Here is a 25,023-nt window from a genome sequence, read left to right as displayed (position 1 = left end):
ACAAAACATCAATTGGGACTGATAGGTTTACCATAACAGTGTTTTTAAACTTGCCAGAATGCACGCTAATCCATCTTACGAATTTAATAATTAGGTAATTTCAAAATAGAGCTTTTTCAAGCTGCCTGAAGACAATAATTATTATTGCGTGTATTATAAGATGATAAAGAGCAAGTTTCCAACTATCATCCAATTGAGCTCCTTACCACGTTATCCAAGATCAATAAACGATTGATTAAAAAAGGCTTCTTCTATCTTTTTTGTTTAGATATAAAATACTTGCTCCCCATGGATTCTTGAAAAACACATGCGGCAACGATGGAGAACTATGTTTTGCCTTTTTAGTAGAGTATGCTCCTGCATAAACAACTACACTCGACTGCAACAATTTTTCTTAAGCTTCCTCTGTGTAAATCATAATATCTTAATTAATTAATTAGTGCATTACAGGTTTAGAGAAACGCCTCTTGAATTTTTAAGTTTAAGACTTACCTAAATGTCACAAGTCGGCTTGTAAGGATTAATATGACAACGTTTTCTGGCAAGCCGAGAGAACGGAATGCCTCAAAGATTAGTCTTGATTCGTCGCCCCATTTTATATTTACTATTTGACTAGAGACGTGAGACTAAAATGATATCGTTAGTCTCACCTACTGACATCAGTGGTAAAATCTGTCTCTTTGCGGACGACATAAATTTTACTTGGAGCAACCCGAATATGTAGTGTCTTACTACATAGAACCATATTAAATTACCTAGTCACCATTAAATTGTGGTGCGATTCTAATTTTTTGTGCCTCAATTTTTCTAAAACGAAAGTCTTGTCTTACAAAAATACGTTGGAACCTTTTGTACTTCAAAACAATAGTTTAGACTTCGTTGATTCTGTAAAGTTTTTAGCACTTATTGTAGACAAATCTTAAAAATTGGACTTGTACATCAATGCCTTTTCCAAAAAATTAGGCTTTGCATGTTTTGCACTTAGATCGGTTTCCAGGGAATTAAACATGGTAACGTCTAGATCAGAATTATATTAACCGCTTTTTAAGTGGCATCTTCGATATACCTTTATATTCTAGGGTACCTATTGTGCAACTCAGTTTAAGGGCGTTTTTAAACTACAAAAGAGAGCTATTCGTGAACTGCTGCTGAACGAATAGCAGAATAACCCTGTCAAAAATTCTTTTAAAAATATAAAATAATACCTCTTCCTTCTTTATTTATACTTGAATCCATTTGCTTAATTTGCATGAATGTATCAACAGTTCATTAAGGTAATGTTGTAATTACCCACTTAGGATTGGCAAGCATGCTCTTTATCTTCCAACCCCACAGTCAGAGTTAATTGAAAGCCTATATAATGCAAAAAAATACACAATAATCTTCTACTTGAAATCAAATCGGTATCATTTTATTTATTAAAGAATATCAGAAAGTTATAAATTTTCATTTATTTAAACTTTTTACCTTTTATTTATTAAAAGTTTTTTGTAATGAAGTAGATTTGTGCAGTTAGCACCTGTTGTTAAATTAATAATTGGGATTGTGTAAACATTTTCTGACTTCCACTGCCGCTATATCTATATTTTCAAATCTCTTTACTTGGCTATCTTATCATTGGACTTATCAAGTAGATTTCCGTTATTTGGTACTTTATTAAAATTATTGATTAGGTTTCAAAACAGACTATAGATGGAGCTCAAACAAGTCGTTCAACTCTAATATCTTCACTTCGGCAAGAATCTGAAGAAAGGTAGTAAGATAAAATTTACTTAAAAAAGTAGGTTATTTAAAACACTGTAATTTAATAGGATTAAGCGACCCAGCATATATTACGAGGCTCAAAGTAGAATTGAAATTGTCGATGATATTACGGAGTTTTTTGATTTGGATAGACAAGAACCTGAAATTTTTATGGATGAGGCTGAAAATGTAGAAGAAGAATTTGAGCCTGTTGTAGTGGAGGAAGAGGAAAAAAAGCTAGATAGGCAACCATATTATGATAAATACACCAAATTGAGTGAAATTATCGGTAAAAATAGAATTACGAATAATATACGCCAGAAGCTGGTAATAATGTATTTACGAAGGCGAAAGGTTTGTACTTTAATATCCATATTCAACACTTTTAAAAATTATTTTTATTAGGTTCAGCATTTTTTAAAAGATGTAGAGCCTCCCCTTGACCAAACACTTAAATATGGTAAGAAGCTAGATGCCTACGGTGAATTGATAAAAATAAATGAGGAACAACGCGATGCTTTAACACAAGAACTCGATATCCTTAAAACAAAAAGAGATAAGAAATATACTGATCTAAGTAAAATGTTTAAAAATATGCAGACAAGAGAATCAAATATTGGGCACGGACTTATATATTCAAAAACTGGAAATCAGATACCAGACAAATTGGTGGAAAGATTTATTAGACGACAAGCGAACCAGACAGAACAGGTTTATCTAATGAGATTAAAGTTTATTAAGCTTAAGGTAACGAACTACATTTTATCACCTTTTTTATCAAAGAATAATTGGGCTTTAAGTCAATACTAAATTACAAAAATTGGTAAAAGTTAAGGTAAACTTCGGTATTGAGAAAGAAATAACAAAAAGTAACCTAAGAATAGTAATTTTGTCGTAATCTAAAACAGGAATCTTAACTAAGTAATATAAAACTACTTAGGCAGTTGTGAAAATATGCACACAAACCCTAAGAAATACGATGTAATTTTTTTTTTTAATTTTGTATGTTAGTTTTATGAATATCGATAACAGAGTATTAAATATGAATTGATAACAAATACTGCCACCACATTTCAGACGTTTTAATTTTGGTATTTGACAGCTAGTAATTCCACTGGCTTAAAAGGGTGGCGCCACCGACACTGGAAAAAATTGACATTGACATTGTCGTAATTGATAGTCATGTTAATTGTTAAATTTGTCATTATTTTAACAGAACTTTTTTTATGACTCAGCATTTTACATTTTCCCTTTTTTCATAAATTCTCTAAATAACCTATTCTTTAAAAATGTAATCTGTTATATAATCGGTCTAAAATTACATTTTAATTGCTATTAACTTAAATAGTCAAAATTTAGTAGTCTGTCTTTCGTGAAAAACTGAAGAAAATCTTGAAGAAAAATCTACAGGTAAGTAGATCTTAAATATTTGTTTATATATTTATATTAATTATTAATTCCCAATTGTTGAATATCCCAAAATCTTATGGAGTTAACTATTCTTTAGCTTAAGGTAGTGTGCAGAAATTGTGAGTCTAAACGATATTAGTGTAAACAAAGCCTAATAAACCTGAGGTGCGCTTCGTGAGAAAGAATAGAAGTTAATTTGGGCAAAAGCGGCTTGCGAGTCGTTATTTTAAATAGCGTTCTTTATACGTCTGTTTTTCTTTTGCTTTTTTCGTTAATATTTTCGAAAAGTTTTTATTATAGAATAAGGTGTTGGAGGGGTTTTGATTCACTGAATTCATAAAAGTCTTTCATTTTGGCATTCGGTAGCAAAACATGTCTTTCGATTTTTATTTCTTTAAGATGTTCGATTTGCCTAATAAATTCTACCCAAATTTTTCTAAACTCTTCTGGAATGTCTTCATCCCAATCAATTTTTAGATGTCACAGTTGCTGTATGATCAACTTGGCTCTGATTATTGCCGGACCCACCAAACCCAGAGGATCAAATATTTACGCGATAACTGATAAAATTGTATGTTTTTTTTATTTCATTTCCGGTTACCTTAATATTAGTTGTATATTTGAAAATGTCATTGGTCACGTCCCAAGTAATACGTAACGTTTTAAGCTGTTTTTGATCATGAAATATAAGTTCTTATCAGTACTATCGCTGTTATTCAAAATATAATAAATAAGATAAAAGTTCTGAATCTAAGCTGGTTAAAAATTCATCCATATAAAATGAATTTTCTAACATTTTTTTTAGGCGTGTTTGAATATTTATTTTATTCTGAATCGCTAATTCTTTCAAACATCGCGTTGCCTGAAAGGGTGCACTCAATGTTCCATAAGTAACTCTGTTTAATACCTAAACATTCATTTCTTTAATCATGGAGGAATCTTTAATCATCAGGAATCATGTTGGGCCAGATATCCTAATTGATTTGAAATTGGCCTCCCCAGTTTTGCTTGCTATATTTCCATTCAGTTCTTCAAGTTAAGTTTTGATAAATAAACATTCCTTGACTTCTCGTTTCTAACCCTGCTAGCCGATTGACAGTAATGACTATTGACACACTTGTTGTTGTGGAGGTTTGGCAGCGTTGCTGTTTCCCATTAAAGTTTGGTTTCCATTTGGCGGATGACGGAGCGTCATAAATCAGGCAGAGCGACGTAAGAGGAAAATTGGAATTTCGTAGCCCCGTTGGGAAAATGTTGTTAGTGTTCCATGTTTTAGTATCCGAGCAGTATCATTTTGCTGTAGTATTGCGGAATTTTTATTTTGGTAAAGTGAGGCTCCGCGTAGTTTGCACCAAGAGGCAGGATCAGATCGTGTCGAAGAGAGAGAGTGACAAGTTCACTGCCAGTGTCACCTGTCATTGTCTGGTCGGTTGTCACTTCCTTGTCCAGCCGGTAGCCGTCCCGTTATCAGAAAGAACAGTCGACATTTTGTGCTTTTAAGGAAAATTTAAGTTCATCTTGCCGGGAATTCGGTTGAATGGAAAAATATTCCTCCCAAGTTTTGGGGTTTAATTTGATGAACGTCTAGTGGGAAGTTGTAGCCGAGAGGATTTCGGATTGACCTGATATTTTTGGATTTGGTCGGCTGCTCCCACACCATTTATGGGATTTTGAAATTTTCTAATCACAAAACGAGACTCTAGGCCTCGCTCACTACCTTAGGTATGTAGCAACATGTTGGTAATTGCCATAGAATTAATTGTGTGTTTAATTTACTGATTTTTTTTGTCCTCTATTTTAGAGGCCTCTCCTTTTTCTCATTCTCTCCTCTATTCTCTGGTTTCTTCTGGTCATCCGAACACTGTTGGCAACCGGCTAAAGTGAGCCTCAACACAGCCTGGACTGAGCATTGTACTGTGGCTCTGCGATTTTGGATTGGAACTTGCGTAAAATCGACTTGCCCATGTGGTCGTTACCCTGGTTGTAGCTGACTGGTTCCAGAGCTGTCGAGTTAAGCTACCTTAGCCAAAATACACAAGAGATTAGAGGACACGCAAGTTTTTGCACATTTTATTTTATTTTTCTCTTATTGAACGGTTTGATTTAGGGTTGGGGGTTGATTTATTGATTTGAATTTTATGGGTTTATTTTCTTTTATGTAAAACAAAAACGTTAAGGGGTTCTTGCTAAGTCTATTAATATTAACCTAAGGGTTTTCATTTGAGTCGATCATCGACATAATTGATTTTGACATTGAGCCTGGATCACCTTGTAAGGGATCGGCTATTTGCTACAAATAACCTATTTAGTCATAATGTTGGTTGTTGGATAACAGGTTGTATTGCACCAACATACCATTATTATGCTTTTAAATTCGAACCTTACTATTTAAAAGTTTTATTAAGATTAATGTGACTTGACTAGAGAATGTAAAAGGTATTTTAGGGCCAGTGAGGTATTGTGAATTAGGCTCCAAACATATACTTCTTGTAAACGACACGTGATCACGTTTTGGATTTTCCCCTTGAACAGTAGTTCAGTGCGGATTTATTTTTTTTTATTAATTTCTCGCCTTAAGCATACCTCAAGTAACTCTTAATTCTTTTATCAATTTTTTATTTATTTAAAATTGCTACAGTATTACATTTTGAATAATTATCTAAATTTAAATATCTCAGTGGAATTTAATTTTTTTTATATAAATGGAAGTGACTATGTAAATTCTTGGATGATTATATCAATCTGGTGGACCTATGGATTGTTATTTGAGTTTTTCCCAAATTATTTTCAGCTTTTAGGATCTAGGTACAAGCATAAATATAGGTCATCATTTTCTTGATTAAGGGGGGCTTATATTACCATCATAATATATCAGGGTTTGGTGTAAAATATTTAAATCAAGTGGCGCTCTTATTAAAATTTCTCCCAATACCTTTCTCCACTGTCTAAAAGCTGGCGGCCACCAAATCTCTGAATCTTTTAAAACAAAATTTGCTTGTCTGGACTTAGTAATTTTTTTTTTGTGGTTGGATAGTAGGTATGACTCACACGGGTTGGAAATAAATTGGTTTGAACCGAGTTACTCGCTACAATACTACATGGCATTTAGTAGTCCTTGCCTGATCCCGAATTACGGCAGTATGCGGTAAAAAATATGATTTGCTTGCGATCCAATTATCCATTTCTAATTTCATTTGTCCTAATAACTCATATTCCCATAGAAACTTTACGTATTGTTCCTTTAAATCTCTGTCTTTTATTAGCCTTGTTTCCAAACTTTTAAATAGTTTAATCATCAATGTTTTAGAGTCCCCTATTTCTTTTTTGCAATTATGGTTAAAAAGACATTTTACTGTAAAAACACCTTGTTCGTCTCGTTTAGTTTTTTCTTTAAAATAATCTTCGTTTGTGTTTTGATAACCTACGTTCCGAATATAATTCTTCGATTTGCCAAAATTTTAAATAAGAATTTTGCAATTTTCTTTTGCTTTTTTGATACGCTTGCGTTTAAACTAAAATTTAAATTTCCGGTAATTACCCATTCGAAATAGGCATTTTGTAAATTCGGTCCTTGGTTTCCTAACTTCATACGACCTTCTTTTAATAAGTCAAAAAATACTCCTGCCCCGATCAATAAATTTATGTCTTTCGGTATATTAAATTCTTCATTTGCTTAATTTTATGTCTTTGGGTATTTTATTTGTTTTACTTGTTTTTTCAAATCCTATCAATGGTAAATTTTCCGTAACCTTTTCAATTATTAAAAACTGTAAACTTAGTTGAAAATCATTATTTTCTTGATCTTATACGTGTTTTTGTCCTGTCTACGATTTTTCTCTCGATTTGTCCTACTTCCAATAACGGTATATTAACTTTTTTATACGGAAGATTCAGTTTTGTAAAAAGACTTTGGCTTATTATATTTGATTGCGAAGCACTATCCAAAAGTGCATTATATTTTACCCAGGTATTTTTATTATTAAAAAGTAAAACTTTAACTGTTGAAACCAAGCATTGACTTGTACAAATAGTGGTATGTGTGAACATTCTTTCTTCATAATTTTTATCATTTTGCGTTACTCTGAAGTATTCCGGTCTATCGAACATATAGTAGTCTGAAATTTTCAACTATTTTGATCGCTCGCGAACATAGTAGGCTGCTGGCTACCATGTTGATTTTCTTCCGTCAACGCGTGATGTGTAAAGTCCAGTTCAGAGATCTATTAGAATCTTTGATGTACCGCGAATAGTCCGTATGTTGGTGTTGCTTCTATTGGCACATGGCATGCACGTTTAAATCGCAAAATTTTATGTGAAAAGAGTCATAAAGTAATATTCTAAGCGATATTTAATCAGTCCATTAAATAAATAAATCTTTTAAACAATTTTTTTTTTAATTTATATATTTGATTCGTAAAATTTGACTTCAGACGTGCACGTACTATTTTGTTAGACGTCTCACCTCAGTCCCAGCAACTCAAGCCTTAAAAGTTGCACAGGTCCGGCCTTAAAATTTATTTGTATTTAAAATTTTATTCAGATTTTTGGGTTTAGTTTTATAAAGCTAGAAATTCAGGATAGTTGATAGCAAGATAATATTTAATTTAAAGATAAGATTTAAGTACGTAAAATCAGTTTAACTAGAAATTTTAATTTTATAACTTTAGTTTTTAGCGCCATCAGTAGGGTGTTTATAATAAGTGATGAGAGGTGGTACAAATTACTTAGGCCCATTTATTCTGTAAATTAAGGCATTAAAGATTTATAATGGTTATTATTAACGTTTATTTTGGATGCCACATTCAATGTCATTTAATTTTTTTTTCAATTTATACGGATTAAGATATATTATTATCATAACTTACTTATGAAGGCCCCATCTCAATATTTAGTACCGACATCTTTTGATAAAAAGTAATTATGTAGTCAGAAAAATGGCAGTATATTTTTTAAAATAAACTTTTACATTAAAAATCATCTAGCTTTCTATATGTTATGCGTGTAAAAGACACAAGTTTTCCTTATAAAAAAACATACTTTACATCCTGAATGTAATATTTATTAATTTGTTTTCCTCATATTTAGTAATCGTGCATAATAGGGGAGATTAGATTAAAATTAACAAAAATAAATGCTTATACTAGAAACTAAAAATCTTATACAAAAAACTACATTTTAAGTATATTGGATACTAAAACTACAGCGACGTAATACTTTTATAAATTTAACTACTCTTTTGAATTTGGCTCAAAGAGGTAATACAATTTTCTAAACTCTGTTTTTTTGCATTTGTTCTTTAGCAGTTTCTTCCATTAAGAAAGGAAACAGTTTCTGTTCAGCTATTGCCACTATGGATTCCAACTTCATCTCGCACTGAAGCATATGGGTACTAAAACAGATTTAAAAAGTATACACGAGTAGCAGAAATAATTTTTAAATTTAATTAATAATAATAAAATTACAATATTTTTTTTAAATAATTACAAGTCAGATGTAAAATAGCCTTTTTTCTTCCAATGAATTATGAAAAAAGTAATCTTTCCTTTCTGGGATAGGGTAAATGTGGCAGTAACTGTAAAAAAAAATAATTAACTCTTTCAAGCCCAAATTATTTTTTGCAAAAAAAAAATTGTTTTATTTTTTGTATAATTATGGGCTAAAAAATAAGGTAAAAATGTTTTTCTTTTCCATTTTTTAGGGAAATAAATAATGACTCCATTTGAAATCAGTGGGCGAAACATAATACAAATGTAAATTTTTAATTGTTTATTTTAGTTAATTTTAGTTGTATCGGAAAAGTAGTAAAGGTACTAAACATTAAAAACTAACGATTATGAAATCTAACAAAATAATTTTTGTCATTTGACAAAGGGGCATTTTGCATTTTATACAGCAAATTCTGGTGTATGATTTGATGCAATTTTTACATCTCTGTTTGGGTTCTGGCCAGTGAGAAAATCCATCAAATCTTACATCATCTATGGGTCTGGGTACAACAGGCCGCCTATACGCGGAAGCTGTTCATTTTTCAACTGGATCAGATGTCCTCTTCGACGTAACGGTGCATTTTGTGTAACATTGCATGTGCAACTTCCGTTCTGAACGTGACCAGTTATTTAAACTTATTGATACCCCTTGCTGAACAGTCCCTCCTGTACAAGAGCCATACATTTACGATGCAAATGTCTATTAAATGGTAAATTAGTCGTAAATAATAATGTCTAACACCTATTTTGATTCGATACAAGGAGACGAGCATGTCATTTAGATCAACACCGCCCATATATTTGTTATATATTTCGACTGCATGCGGTTGAGGGAGATGGATAAACTTCTTCTCTGATGGAGAACATCTTATGACTTTTTGTATAGGTAGCAAGCCTGTCAATGTAGAAACGATGTGTACTGCTTTATTGTCAAACCATTTGACGACAAAGATATGTTCACTTTCGTCTGTCCAAAAATCCAACGAACCACGTCCTTCCTTTTTCAACTCAGCATCATTTTTTAATTAACATTCAGGTAGCCTTACAATCCTTATGGTTCCACATGCAAATATTCCCAGCTTCTTAAGTTCATATAATAGTTTATATGACATGAACCAATTATCTATAAAAACTTTATATTTTAAGTCTTTGGGTAATGTCTCCACAAGTCTTATAACAATGTCACCAATGATTCCTAGATTACTCTATTTTACGATCCCTTTTTCCCTGTATATTTCAAAGTCATAAATAATCCCGCTCGCTCCAGCTCTGGCAAATATTTTAATTCCCCATTTATGCGGTTTATTCTAAATAAACTCTTTGAGCGAACTCCTCCCCTTGAATGGCACCATGATTTCGTCTATTGAATTGTATTCTTCAGGTCGTATTTTAAAAAGCTTATCAAATCTATTTCTTGACATAATATCAGCTATAGTTGAATAACGAGTTTCCTGTACCCAATACATTCGATAGCTAGACATTTTTATACCTTTTTATACCAGACATAATATTTATTCCAAGGAGTTCAGAAATTTCGGTGAACGTAGTATTGCTACATATGCCCGTTTGTTGAGTAGAGTACAAATTTGTCTGGTCAGTAAAATGCTGGATTAAATTATCATCAAAAAATAACTTGAAATATGACAGTGGAGTTAAATCATTTTCCTTTGCGTTAGTAAATATTACGTTAAATTTAGAATTCACGGGAGCAAATCTCTTTTTTTCCATTTTGGAAGAATTTGTACATTAGGCGTTGGTTTTTGGTTCTGGTTCTGAAACGTAATAGGTTGTAAATCGTCTTCAGGGTCAAAGTCTTGTTCTATTTGTGTATTAGGTTCATGTTCGTTTTCATCAGATATCAGATCGCCTGTGTCCACTTCTCAGTTAGAATTTGATAACAGGTCTTCTGCAGCAAATTATGGATTGGGATCATATTCCTGCTGTAACCGAAGGAACGTTTCTTCATCGAAATCGTCCTCATCGACGTCATTTAAATCTTCTAAATTCGACTCGTCTCCTTCTAGCAATAACAGCAAATGTTCTTCTTCTTTTTTCGAAAGCCCGACAGGCATCTGAAATTAAAAATATTATAAAAATTGCAGGTCATAACTGCCCACAGATGCCATTTGGAGTCACATTTTAAGCTCATATTCTCTTTATACGCTCATAACACTTTTACTATGATTTCAATCAAAACATAATTTTTTGTCACTAATGATCTATTAATGTTATTTTTATTAATATAACACATAAAAATAAAAAACTTACCTTGATTTTATTCACGGGAAAAGAACAATAACACACACAATTCTGTAAATTTTAAAACCTAACCTAAAAATCGAAACGTCAATTGATATTTCACCATCTGTTATGCGTGTCGCCATCTGTGATCTATAGACTATAATATACTACCTGAGATTTTAAATTCTTTTGATTTACAGATTTCTGCTGTGACTTTTAAGGAATATATTCCAATTTGAGTCACTCGGCCGGAAAGGGTTAAACTGGTTTTATATGTGTTTTTAAAAAACAAAATTTTAAACTTGTTTTCTTAATAAAAACAGTGTCTTTCTTACCATAGCAAAAAAGGGTTTTTTTCCTAGAGAATGGAGGAAAAGGCAGACTTTATTATGTCGCTGAAGGACAACAGGGGCAGTAAGCTGAAAAAATAAACATTTTTAACTTGTTCAATTTATAAAAATAGGGTTTTCTTACCATCGCAATAAAGCGACTTTTTTCCTAGAGAATGGAGTAAGAAGCAGTCTTTATTGTTTCGCTGAAGCACAACAGAGGCAGTAAGCTGTAAAAAACAAAATGTTAAACTTGTGTTCTTAATAAAAACAGTGTTTTTCTTACCATAGCAAAAAACGTTTTTTTTTCCAGAGAATGGAGGAAGAGGTAGACTTTGTTGTGTCATTGAAGGACAAACAAGGCAATAAGCTGAAAAAAACAAAACTGTAACTTGTTTAATTAGTCAAAATATGGTTTTCTTATTATGGCAACAAAGGGACTTTTTTCTCATATTAATTATAAATTTATCATACCCTGTTTCGGCTAAGTAATATATGGATCTTTCTTCCTCCGAAATTTTTTTCATTTTCTACAAATAATCTATACGCCACCTGATAATTGGAGTACTTTTCATTACAACAGCCCTTTTGTTAACCATTTTAAACTTAAATCCAAGTTTTATCAGGTATCTCCGTAAGGTTGAGACTAAAAAATGTTTGTCCCTTGCTGGTAAGGTGTCCTTATGATCAAAACGATATTGTTTTTATATTTAGAATACACACCATCCCTTAGCAATTTGGCAATATCCATGTCAAAACCCTTTGATTATCCTGCATCTTTCCTTTTTTTTCTGTCTTTAATCGCTTTTTTACAAAATAGCATATTGTACTGTAGGGAACCCCTGATAAAAACGCTGTTTTTTGCAAAGTACTATAATTTTTGGAGGATCATTCCTGAGATTGTTATAGACATTTAGGCCAAATTCTAAATTCTTTACTTTCATAAACGTATAAAATGCAAAACCGGCAAAACCCATCAAATAATAATAATCTCACATGACCCCTCTCCGAACTATTAAAGGTGATAGACCCAGCCAACAACTATTTTAAAGGCGATAGACATCCTTAACGATCTCTTTAAAAACACGACGAAAGTAATACAAAAACAACCCAAAAATTTATTTCGGTACGGCCCCGTAATCCTCAAAATCAATGAGATAGAGAGAGATACACAATCACTGGCTAAAAAGAGGTGAGAAGTGTGTGAGTGCACAGTGCACAGCACACAATGACATAGGCGCATGAACTAGCTAGTGCGGCATCTGCGACACATCAAAGATTCTAATAGATCTCTGAAACGGACTTTACTTAAATAGTCAAAGCGGGGAACGGTTTGTATTGGTCGCGCCTGGTACGAGCGCACTGTTGCCAGTTGCATTGCTTCGATAGGAATTTACTTGATTTTAAGGAAAATTATTTTTATGAATATTAATATTATTTCTGGGTAAATTTTGGGAATGCTTTTGGTAATTATTTATGTGTGAGGTTAAATTATGTTTCATATTACATTTTTTGCAGACTCTTGGAAACAGTTTACTTTTAAATGACCGGGTCTCAAGCAATTATTGCAAAGCTTTTTTTTATTTATTTCGTTATATTTTTGGCTTAAAGACATATTTAAAAATGCAGAACATTGATGTAAAAAAATGGCTTTGATTGCATTCTAAAAAACATAAAAAAATTTGATTTTGTTGCGCGTTATTATTTGCATATTTGGGTTGTGTGATTGAACAAGAAACTCGTTTTTGGTACTGATTTTGAAAATTTGATTTTTAAGCGTTTAAATTATTTATATGAGATTGTGAATATTTTTTAGCTTGATCGATACATGATACTGCTTCCATGGTAAAACTTTTTTTAGTTAAAAATCCTTGTAATTCTTCTAAAGTGGGCATTTTAATTAAATCTATTTGTTTACTTTCCCACTCTTTTTTTGTGCGATCGTCAATTTTTTGCCAAATAATAGGTATGAGTAAGGTATCCCAATACTCTATGGGTATTTCTAATTTTTTAAGAGCTGATAAATGTTGATGGACACTATCTAATAATTTTCCTAAATGAACTGAGGATTCACGGTACACAGAGGAAAGGTTAAATAAAATAGCATTCACGAATGTATTTATTATTACCCTTTAATGGTCATACCTTTGATCTAAAATATCCCAGGCTATGGTATAATTACTTTCTACTAATTCTAACGATTCGATTAATATAGCTGCATTATATTTTAAGGATGATTTTATTATCAAAAGTTTATTTATTTCAATTACATCTTCTCTACTATCTACTACAGATTTAAAAACATCCTTAATACTGTACCAATTTTCATATTTACCGTGAAACGTTGGTAGATTCAAATCTGACAGCTTGAAGCTGGCAACTATATGCAGCTTGCCTTGCGCCGGTATTACATCATGATCGATCGATGTCTGCTGATGTGTAATGTTTGCCGCTTTGTGCTTGACTTTGCAAAGTCAGGCGGCAAAAAGAAAAATCAATAATCTTACAGTCATTATCATTGACTCCAGCAACTAATTTAATTGTTGCTTTTTCTTAATAAAATCTGTTCTTATAAGGTAATTTTAATATCTCAAACTCTAGCAAGTACTGAATAACTAATTATTATTTAACTTCATATTTTATGGTATAAATTTAATGATGGCAGATCGACTATTTCTATACATCTAAGAAGAAAATGACTGCTGAATAGTATATAGTATTTTGTTGATTATCACTTATTTTTGGTGAATTATTATCCATTGAGTAATATTATCATATCGTTGGTAGATTTCAATGATTTAAATGCGGCTCTTCATTGTCTCCTCCCCTCTTATTTTTTGAATATAAAAATTTGAAATTTTACACAGATCATTAAGTAGCAACCTAAATACTACTTTTTGGTTTCTTGCTCTTTTTGAAATGGCGGCGGCACGCCATTTAAAAAAATATTATTTAGTTATATAGATTAAATAGAAAGGAGAGTTATGCGGGACATCGTACTCATAGAAAAATGGCAGGTTTTCAAAATCTTGTTTTTCGCATTTTTATTTCCATTTAAAACAATTAAACTTCAGGTAACACAGACATGAAACTATTTCGAATCATTATTTTTAAAAAAATGTTGAAAATGTGCACTATTAATACAAGACAGTAAAATAATCTACTGGAGAACTCTTCACGTATATTTGAAAAGTAAGAACATCAATATTGCGATATGCATCAATTATTCTTTGACGTAGATCGAAGATAGATCTGGCCAGGTAACGTAGACTTTTTATTTCAAGTAGTTCCATAAAAAAAGTCCAGAGGTGTAAGATCAGGCGACCTGACTGGCTTGGTGAGTATTACTCAAATATGCTTTAACATTTTTGCTAAAATGAAGCGTTGCTTCATCTTGTTGAAAAACTGTTTCCAACACTAAGCTCAAGGCTAGGTGGTTCTACTGCATTTTCCAACATGTTCAAGTAAATAATGTTCAAGTGGTCTAAAAAGAGTGGACCAATAATATGATTCCCTACTATGCCAGCCCATACATTTATTTTTCTGGATATTGTGTGTGTTTTACGAAATATATGGAGATTTACGTCGCTCCAATAATGGACATTAAATGTTTCTTAATAGGTTTTTATTATTCTACGTTTATGCTGACAGTATTATGATGTTATGACATAATCGGTATTTACTTATAAAAAGATCGCCTTAAAGTTTTTTTTTGTATGGTGCGGCATTAACGGTACAAGTTTTTACCATCTTAATAGCTCACAAAAACACTCAATAGGAACAGCTTTTTCCTTTTTCAATCAAAACTAAAGAAAAAATATAGAACTTCACGAATACCACATGTAAACACCCATGACAGGATGATATCAGTTTTTAGTTGTGGTATTATCATTCCAAATTTTTTAGAAGCGGTTTTAGACATAGGAGTGTTAATAATTTTTTTTTTTGCTTTGAAAATTTTATTTTTGCGCTTAGAATAAGATATATTTATTTTTACTTTTCTTTTAAACTAATCAAAAGCTAAATTAACATTATTATATGAGTTGATATATAGCTGAAAATTCCCTCTTTTAAAAATGTGTGTAAACTTGACAACAGAGGATAGATGAATATGTTTGTAAACAAAACACCCCCCTTGCTACTGTGCACATGTTGAACTCGAACGAAGTTGTTGTTTACTAATTCTAGTCTTTTAATGTTCTAAGGATGGAATTGATTCACAAATATGATATCCCTATAAAAATTAGAATTTTCACATTTAGAGTCTTGCTGGATGGTTCTCGATATATGGATCATTACTGTATAAAATTCTCTCTTCTACACTAAAATTATATATTTCTGATAACATAATAAATATTATTAAAAATGTCAAATTAATATGAATAAGGCGTGCGTAAAATAAAGTCAGTGCTTAGCGCACAGTAGTAGAACTTTTTTCATGCTACAAATTTGGAGGGGTTAGAAAAAACTCTAAAAGTCATTTTTCTGGAAAAAATACGTTTCTAATCATAGGATTCTCTTAAAAGTTTCAGTAAACTAAATGCCATAGTACGTCTTTACTGTAAAGCCAATAAATGGTACAGTAGACAGATACACAGTAGATAATTTGGCTTTTGATAAAAATTAAATATATACGGAAGTCAGAAGATATTTCAGCCGATCAAAACGTGGTTACAGTTTTACTACGGAAGGCTAGCTCCAGGAGTAGAGAAAAGCATTAGAAAGAAGGGCAGCATTTAGGGAAGTAAGACTGATGTGGGTCCCACGACAAAGGGGTAATTAGGGCAATGAATAAGTTGATGAACTAGCAAGACAAGGTTCTCGACCTCAGTAAAAAACAAATTTTCTGAAAGCTTAATAATTGAACCTGGGAAAAATCAGGGAAGAATTGGAGAAAGGCAGAAGGATGTAGAGAAGTTAAGGAGAAGCTAATAGATGCATTATGGCGCCCTCACGACCAAAACTTTCCGGAGGTAAGCTCGCCTCCCATTCGGATCTCCGAGCGAAGGCTGGTCGGGAGGGTCCATCAGGCGGATCTAAAAACCTAAAAATCAATTTCTGCAACATCAGAGGCCTAAACACCAATATTAATGCAGTACACCAACACCTGCAATCAAATAAGCCTCACATTCTGGCATTGGCAGAGACCAAGGTGAAACCTTCAACAACAAATTGTCCTGGATACGATCTCATTTATCCTGGATACGATCTACACACCCGATTTCGACTAAACTTTGGATTGGCAGTATTTGTCAAGAACGATTTGAGTTGCCAGCGGGAGGAAACGCTTGAACCTGCGGACTTCGACGTCATGTGGTTCAAAATAATAGCCAGTGGTGCCACGAAATTTGTCTGCTGTATCTACAAACCACCAAGCGATACCCAATATAGACGGCTCTTTTTGAACCTGGTTGATTTCATTAACCATCTGCAAATTAACTACCCAAGCGCAGAAATTATCGTCATGGGTGATTTTAACGTTCACAATATCAACTGGCTGCGCTTCTGCAACAAGAACGACGATGAAGGACGAGAAGCTGAGCTATTTGCCACCATATGCGGGCTTACGCAGCTTGTGGAGGAACCTACCAGAATCCCTAATGGAGACGGCGAGTTCGCGAGTCTCCTAGATCTGGTCCTGGCTTCAGACCCTGACTCGTACACTGTATCAGTACATGCCTCCCTAGGAACATCGGACCACAAATTGATAACAGTCTCTTGCCAGTTGGCGGTTAAAACGCAGGATCCTCCGATGCCGCGGAAGGTATGGCACTATAAATTAGCAGAGTGGAACCATCTTCGGGAATTTTATCGCTCATTCCCTTGGAAAGAAGTCTGCTTTAGAACCAATAATATCTCAGAATGTGCAAACCAAATTACAGAAACAATCTTGGCAGGATCGGAAGCTTATATCCCTTTTTCTACTAAATGCGGATCAAACAACAAGCAATGGTTCAACCTGAATTGCAAAAAGGCAGTAAACACTAAAAACGCAGCATATCGCAAATGGCATCAACATCCTTCCATCGAAAATCGGAGGAACTTTTTAGCCTCCACAAATAGCTGCAAGCGAATTATTGATGAATGCAAAGAGAGTCACAACAACAGAATCAAAAACAAACTGCTTAACTGCCCAAATGGAACAGGATCTTTCTGGTCGGTATCGAAAGCCGTTAGTCAAGGATTTGCTAAGTCGGCCTTGTCACTCCTAACAGCATGATAGTTCTATCGCGGTAACAGCAAGGGAAAAAGCCAATTTACTGGGTAAACTCTTCGCGTGCAATTCTACTCTGCACTCGCAAGGCAAAACACCGCCATATTTGCCAAGGGGAATTCACCGATGGGAGAAATTTCGTTTCCCCAACGAATTATAAATAAAATTCTTAAAAGCGTAGACACCAACAAAGCTTCTGGACCCGATGGAATTCCAGCCCTAATACTAAAACTTTGTGCAGACGAATTGACTCCTCCCTTATGTAGACTGTTCACGGCATCGTATAAGCAGGGCCAATTTCCAACAAGCTGGAAAACTGCTCGAGTGCAAGCTGTACCTAAAAAGGGTAAAAAGACGATGCCCTCCAATTACCGCCCGATTGCACTAGTTCCAGTAATATCGAAGATTATGGAGAAAGCAGTCAACCAACAACTGTTAAGATATCTGGATTAATCAGCGATCATCAATACGGCTTCCGAAAGCTTAGATCCACCGGCGATCTTCTGGATTACGTCACACACTTGTGGACGGGGGCCATGGAGAAGCACGGCGAGTCCCGCTCAGTCGCTCTTGACATTTCCAAGGCATTTGACAGAGTGTGGCATGAGGGACTACTAACCAAGCTCTCCTTAATCGGCATACAAAACACATTATTGAATTGGATCAAAAGTTTTCTTAAACAACGAACAATCCAAGTAGCCGTCGATGGATACCTCTCCGACAAATTTAACATTAACGCTGGAGTCTCTCAAGGATGCAATCTATCCCCCACCCATTTCTTGATATATATCAACGATTTGCTAGGAACTACTGTCAATCCAATCTACAGCTTTGCAGACGATAGCACACTTATTTCCACATTTAAGTCCGCCAAACCAATGACAGCCGCAAGTTCTCAGAATCTTAGGCAGCAACAAGTAGCTTCCACCAACAACGATACTAGAGAAATCTTGAAGTGGGGCGGTAACAATCTGGTAAATTTTAACGCTAAAAAAACACAGGCTGCAGTATTTTCGATGAAGACTAACCTTGGTGGCCCGGAGCTGGTTATGGCAGGGAAAACATTGCCAATGAAATCATCTTTACATCTTCTAGGAGTCGAGGTCACCAACAGTGTGTTCTGGCATGACCACGTTGCCGAGGTCGCCAGGGCGGCTTTCAAAAAACTCGGAGTGCTTTTCAAAACGAAAAAACTGTATACACCAGAACAGCTGCTGACTCTTTATAAGGCTCAAATACGCCCTTCCCTCTAGTATTGCTCGCATGTCTGGAGCTCTGCACCCATGCATAGTTTAAACCTGCTGGATTTTATACAGAAGAGAGCTATTCGTCTTATCGATAAACCAGAACTGACAAAGAGTCTGGATAGTCTGGAGCACAGGAGAAAGGTGGCTGATCTCTGTTTATTCTACCGTTATTATCACGGTAATAGCTCCTCTGAGCTGGTAGGCCTGATTCCACCCATGACTGATCCATCAAGAAGGACGCGTCTAGCAGTTGCTGCTCATCAACATCGAGTCCACCTGCCTACCCCAAGGACGTCGTTGTATCGGGACTCATTCATCTGGAGAACATCTTCTTTGTGGAACGGGCTTCCACCTCACATATTTCCCGACGCATCCAACCTACAGCAATTCAAGATAAATGCCCACAAATATCTTCGCGCAAGCACCACTCCAAGAGTGACATAGGACTTTCCTCTTGTGCTTGTGTTTACCATAAAAAAAAATGACGGCTCTAAAGCAAGACGACAAGGAATAAAAGACTTTTTAAAGAAAAATTCTAACTGTGCTATTTACTGCCTATACAGGAATCTACCCCTCTTTGGTATAAGAGACATTTTTCATACCACATATTAGAAATTCGCGATAGGTGAAGTCTAGTGAAATAAATAACATTTGGAGCTGCGACACTCTAATGGAAAGATCTTGACTAGGTCAGCGTACAAGTGTTTATTAAGAGAACTGGCTGACTCAGTGAAAACCGTACATTGGGAGTGGAGGCGTAGCGGTGGGAGATTTCGGATTTGGAAAAAAGGCTTTTAAAAATACTTTTAAGATAAGCTCTAGCTCCCTCACATTTATTACTACTTATAAAATTATAAACAATTAAATTGTTTGCTGTAAATATTAGTAAAAATACGAGTGATTAGTCATTAGAAAAGATTTTTTAAGAGAGTTTTACCGTTTGTAGCTTAGAACGTGACCTTAATAGTAAAAATAATTTATCGCAACCAGATAAAAAGGAATGCTAGCGGGAGTTTTTATAGCATTCCTTTTGATTTTTTTGTGTATAGAATGGTTTGTAAAATTATATTAGGTTAGTTTATATAGGTCAAAACCGAAATATAAAACTAAATTACTACTAAATTTTAGTCAGGGTTCAGACATTACTATTTCTCCAATTGTCATGGAATCATAAACATGATAAGCGGAAAGAATTTATCTTGACGAAAACGTTGACATTATTAAAGTAAAAAAATCAGTAATGAAGGTGGAAAAGTTAACAGGCTATACATAAATTGGATAAGATTAGAGGTTTTAATTTAAATGACCATTGCAGAAACTTTAAAAGAGGGACCACTTAATTTGCGCATTATTCTTCAGGCGCCCTTTTACCCAAAGTGCAGGCCCGTTTAAGAAGTACATATATTATAAATATATGTGCTGAACTCGATTCAATTTCAACAAGTTTTAAAAAACATATTTTTATTCATTAATTTGCAAGCTTTCCTTGGTTGTATAAATTAATTATTGATTTCAGTCGAGTTTCGTTGAAAGTTCACAAAACTTTTGAAAAATCGCACTACTAAATTTTCTTCGCAGTTGGTTTGGAGAACAAAAAGCTTCTAAACAAGGTCAAATTTAATATGAATGCATAAGAAAATCCTGTTTTTGTAGCAGATTAGTTATTTACACTTAATATTTTTATGAAACTAAAAATCAAAAATTTTATATAATTATTATGACGAAATTAGCATTTTCTTTTGGCAAAGCAAAACAAATATTACAAGTAATGCAAAAGTTAGTTTATTTAGTAAGACTTTAAAATAACTAACTATTCGTATAATTTTTAGGAAATGGTTCAAGAAAAATTAGACGCAATGGATCGCCTTGACACACTAGATGCAAATAAGCGGCTCTCGGATTTTGAACAATTGAAAGCAGAAAATAGAGCACATGCCGACAAAATCGAAGAAAGGGAAGAAGAACTGGCAAGACTACGTGTCAAATGTCAAAACGTTATTCAAATTCTAGCCCATTTAAGAGAAAAAACTTCAGCATTTGAATCTGACTTATTTGATCTTAAGGACCAATTTCAAGATGTCGATGAAACATCAAAGATTCTACGCGAAGACTTGGCCTTTTTAAAATATCATAGGGATAGATACAGGAATATGACGAGAAAAGTTATTGAAGAATCTGGTTTACTTTCAAAACCGGATTTGCTGAAAGACATGGAGAAATCCCTAAATACTCTAAAAATATTAGAAAATGAATTGGTTTTGCTGCAAAAGGACTCCAAAACAAAAACTCGTCATATAAGAAATATACGAAAAAATATTGAGAGAACAAAAATGCAATTAAAAAGCAAATCTAAGCGTTTGTTAAGGCAACCAGAAAACTTAGGAAAAGCAAATGTAGCAGATTCAGCTGGGTCATCAATGCAAATCTACAAGCGCAGGCCTACATTATATATGCCAGAAATCAAACAATGCGTTTTTAATGAGTTGGTTAATATAAAATCTTTAAGTAAGTTGAAGACCAGAAGAAGACATTAGCAGATTTTTAATTAGGGATTTCAATAAATTAGAATTTTAACAATTTTATGGTGTATTTTTTTACTTCTGGTTCCAAGTGAATAAATAGGAAATCTTACATGAAAATCATTATAATTTTTTTTTTTAAATCTTGCTCATTAGTTTCGGAACGGAAAGGTTATAATATTTGTAATAAATAAAAAAATATAAATTATTGGTATTCGTAGGTAAGATTGGTCCCTCCATGTTGTCCAAGTTGGAGAGCGACGGTGTTTTTAATTGCTTTATGTGCAAATTGGGGTTTGATGATGTAAAATCAGTAATTGAGTGTTATGTATGTAAAAAGTTTTATCACGGAAAATTCCATTCAATTTTAAAATGGAAATTCCATTCATTTCCATTTAACACTGAAACTCTTAGTCAATAAAATAAATAGAGATAATAAACGCCGCCAAGGACATTTATATAATAGGACGTTGGCTAACTCCGGTAACCTTGCTAAAGAAACGTGGTCGATTGTAAATAATTTAAGAAATAAGTCTCTTACATCTAGCAACATCTCTATTCCACCGAACAGTCTAAACGATTACTTTGTAAATGAAGATAAAAATTTAACGAGTATCCGTCAAATGATCCTATGTCATATCTTTCTATTTCTAATGTAAACTTGCATAGTCTGTTCTTCACACCCGTGGTTACAGCAGAGCTTAGCAGTACAATTAAAGACATTTAAAACAAATCTTTATCATAAACTAATAAACTAATACTATAAATATTTGCAAACCTGCCGGAATGCACTTCATCAATCATCAGATTTCAAATCATCTTACTACTCTTATTAGCCTGTCATTCCAAAATGAAGTTTTTCCAAACTGTCTCAAGACTGCGATAAATATTCCCTTGCATAAAAGAAGAGATAAAAAAGAAGCTTCGAACTACCGCCCAATTGCACTTCTCCTCGCGCAAAAATTTCGATTTTTTTTAACTAATCGAAAATCATTGAACGATTAGTTAAAAAAAAAGCTTCTATCGCTTCTGTCCAAATATAAAATTCTCACTCCCGATCAGTTTGGATTTTTGAATAACAAATGCGCAAATGATGCTACGTTTTTTTTATTTTTAATAATGTGTACTCCAGCCTGAACAACCATAATTCAACAGCAACAATCTTTTGTGATTTTTTAAAAATATTTAATTGTGTGAATCACAACATTCTAATTAACAAGCTACAGTATTACGGATTTAAAGATGAAAAATACGCCTCTTGAATGGCTTAAGTCGTATTTTAATAACAGAAGCCAGCTTGTAAGAGTTGATTCGTCGACGCCTTGTTGCAAGCCAATTGAATGTGGAGTACCTCAGGGATCTGTTTTAGGCTCTATTTTGTTTCTGCTGTTTATCAACGACATTGCTAACCTGAATATTAGCGGGAAAATTTGTCTCTTCGCGGACGATACCAGTTTCACTTGAAGCAATTGGGAAAACCCAACACTTGATAGTATCGTTTCTATTGACTTATTGACTATAAAGTGTTGGTGCAAGTCCAATCTCTTATGCCTTAACATTTCTAAGACTCAGGCTTTATCATATAAAACTACGTTGCAATCTTTTATACTAAATAACTCCACTATTAACGTTGATTCAGTAGGATTGTGAGACTTATTGTGGAAAACTTCTTAAAATGGGATTTGATATCGACGCTTTAGCAAAAATATTAAGCTCTGCCTGTTTTGCGCTCAGATCAGTTTCTAAGGAACTTAATTTGTCCACTGCTAGAGCAGTGTATTATGCCCTTTTTGAGTCGCATCTTTGTTATGCCCCACCATTCTGGGGTACGTGTTGCAGTACTCAATTTGAGCGTATTTTCAAGCTTTATAAAATAGATGTTCGTTACTTACTTGAACTAAACAGTAGAACTCACTGCCAGGAATTCTTTAAAAGATTTAAAATTTTAACCCTTCTTTCCTAATTCATATTTGAATCTATTTGTTTGGTCCGTAAGCACGTTCGGCTACTTCAGAAAGGCCACTTCACAGTTACTTACCAAGGAGAGCTAGTGAAAAAATCTATCCTGTATAATGCGAAAAAAATGCAGAATCAGCTGCCATTAGAAATAAAGTCCATACGTTCCTTTTCCTTATTTCGTAAAGCAATAAAATCGTACCTACTGCAAAGAGCCTTGTATGCAGTCAACGACTTTTTTTATTTATTCCTAAATTTAATTTTCCCCAGACTTTTTAATTAAAACAAAATACTAAAATAAAATCTTCTTTTTTTTTTTTTTTTTTTTTTTTTTTAAATATTGTATTGTACGCCTATTCATACTTAATTTGTTTACCTTTTGACTTTGTATACATTTTAGTGTATATTGATGTTTGTTTTTTTATTTATTTACTAATTTATTTATAGGTCTTAGTGCTGCGACCCTGTCGAAAACCAGACTGGCTCACGGGAAAAATCTTATCTTTATTAACATAAAACGTTAGTTGTTTTGCCACAATTTTTTTAAATATTTTCAAAAATCTTATAGTAATAGGGCGAAAATCATTTGGTTTGGAAGAGTTAGACAATTCTGAAATTGGAACCACATGTGCCATTTTCCAATAATCAGGGATTGTTCCTATAGTAAGACAATAGTTAATAATAAAAGTTATATGACCGATTAGTTCAGATGCTATAAGCATCAATATTTTTAAAGAAATACTATGGCATCCAATAAAACCCGATTTTAAACTATAAATATGTATTTTCACCTCCTCGTAAGATGTAGGAATAAAATTAAGTGAATCATTGTCATAAAATATTTTGTTGTAATAATTATCATTGTATTAGCCTTTGAGGTTTGTGGAACTAAACAAATAAGGATATCCCTACATTAATTAGCTGAAATATCGAATTAAGTCTAAGAAAGTTAGATTAAGAAATCTAATGTTCGCCAAACATTTTTTGGATGTTTTTCAAAAGTATGCTTAAGAAAAGCCCTTTTTTCAGCTCTAAGATATTAAAAGGAAGTGTATAGTCTGCCGACCGTTCGGCTGTTTAGTGTATTCCGCTAGTCCACCGACCGCTTGGTCGGCAGAATATACAAAACTATTATTCTACCGACCACACTCAAAACATAACAAAAAAAAAACAAACAGAACGAAAGATACTTGCTTATAAAAAGTTTATAGGAAATATCAATTTTTATTGAGTAAAAAACTATTAAAAAATGATTAATACGTAATAATGTAAAAATTATTATTTATTTAACATGAAAGTAATAAAAGCAATAATTACAAACTTAATACTTTTTTGTCACTTTCCACGTTTCTTCCTTAGACCCACAATGGTGGTACCAATGCCCCTAGGATGGCCTCTTCTTTTCATTTTGAGAGGCAATTTTACGTTGCACAATTAATTGCACTTTTCAAGATTATCACCTTCTGATAGTTCTGATGAGTTTATTTCATTATTTGTAATAATCATATTCATGTTCATGTCAGCATCTAATTGTGAGTATGAAGTTTCTGGAAAGTGATTAGTAAATAAATACTTATAAAAATAACTGACAAAATGACATAATAACATATACCTTTATTATGCATAACTTCTGCCACTACTGTTTTAGGCTCTATTTTGTTTCTGCTATTTATCAATGACATTGCTAACCTGAATATTAGCGGGAAAATTTGTTTCGCGGACGATACCAGTTTCACTTGAAGCAATCGGGAAAACCCAACACTTGATAGTATCGTTTCTATTGACTTATTGACTATAAAATGTTGGTGCGATTCCAATGTCATGTGCCTTAACATTTTTAAGACTCAGGCTTTATCATATAAAAGTACGTTGCAATCT

At 33.3% G+C, this 25,023-nt stretch overlaps 1 protein-coding gene across 1 annotated transcript in view; it reads left to right on the top strand.

Annotated features, from left to right (window-relative positions):
* LOC126737573 (coiled-coil domain-containing protein 96) overlaps positions 1-21,248 on the top strand; it is a 33,145-nt gene extending 11,897 nt beyond the window's left edge. The window contains exons 6-9 of the mRNA XM_050442518.1: positions 1,674-1,753; positions 1,812-2,097; positions 2,149-2,490; positions 20,500-21,248. Coding sequence (XP_050298475.1) covers positions 1,674-1,753; positions 1,812-2,097; positions 2,149-2,490; positions 20,500-21,204 — 1,413 coding nt within the window. The 3' untranslated portion in view covers positions 21,205-21,248. The remainder of the gene's footprint in view (positions 1-1,673; positions 1,754-1,811; positions 2,098-2,148; positions 2,491-20,499) is intronic.
* Positions 21,249-25,023: the final 3,775 nt, after the last annotated feature.

The sequence above is a fragment of the Anthonomus grandis genome, chromosome 1, assembly GCF_022605725.1.
Source record: "Anthonomus grandis grandis chromosome 1, icAntGran1.3, whole genome shotgun sequence".
Lineage (NCBI taxonomy): Eukaryota > Metazoa > Arthropoda > Insecta > Coleoptera > Curculionidae > Anthonomus > Anthonomus grandis.
This window is presented reverse-complemented; position numbering and strand designations above follow the sequence as displayed.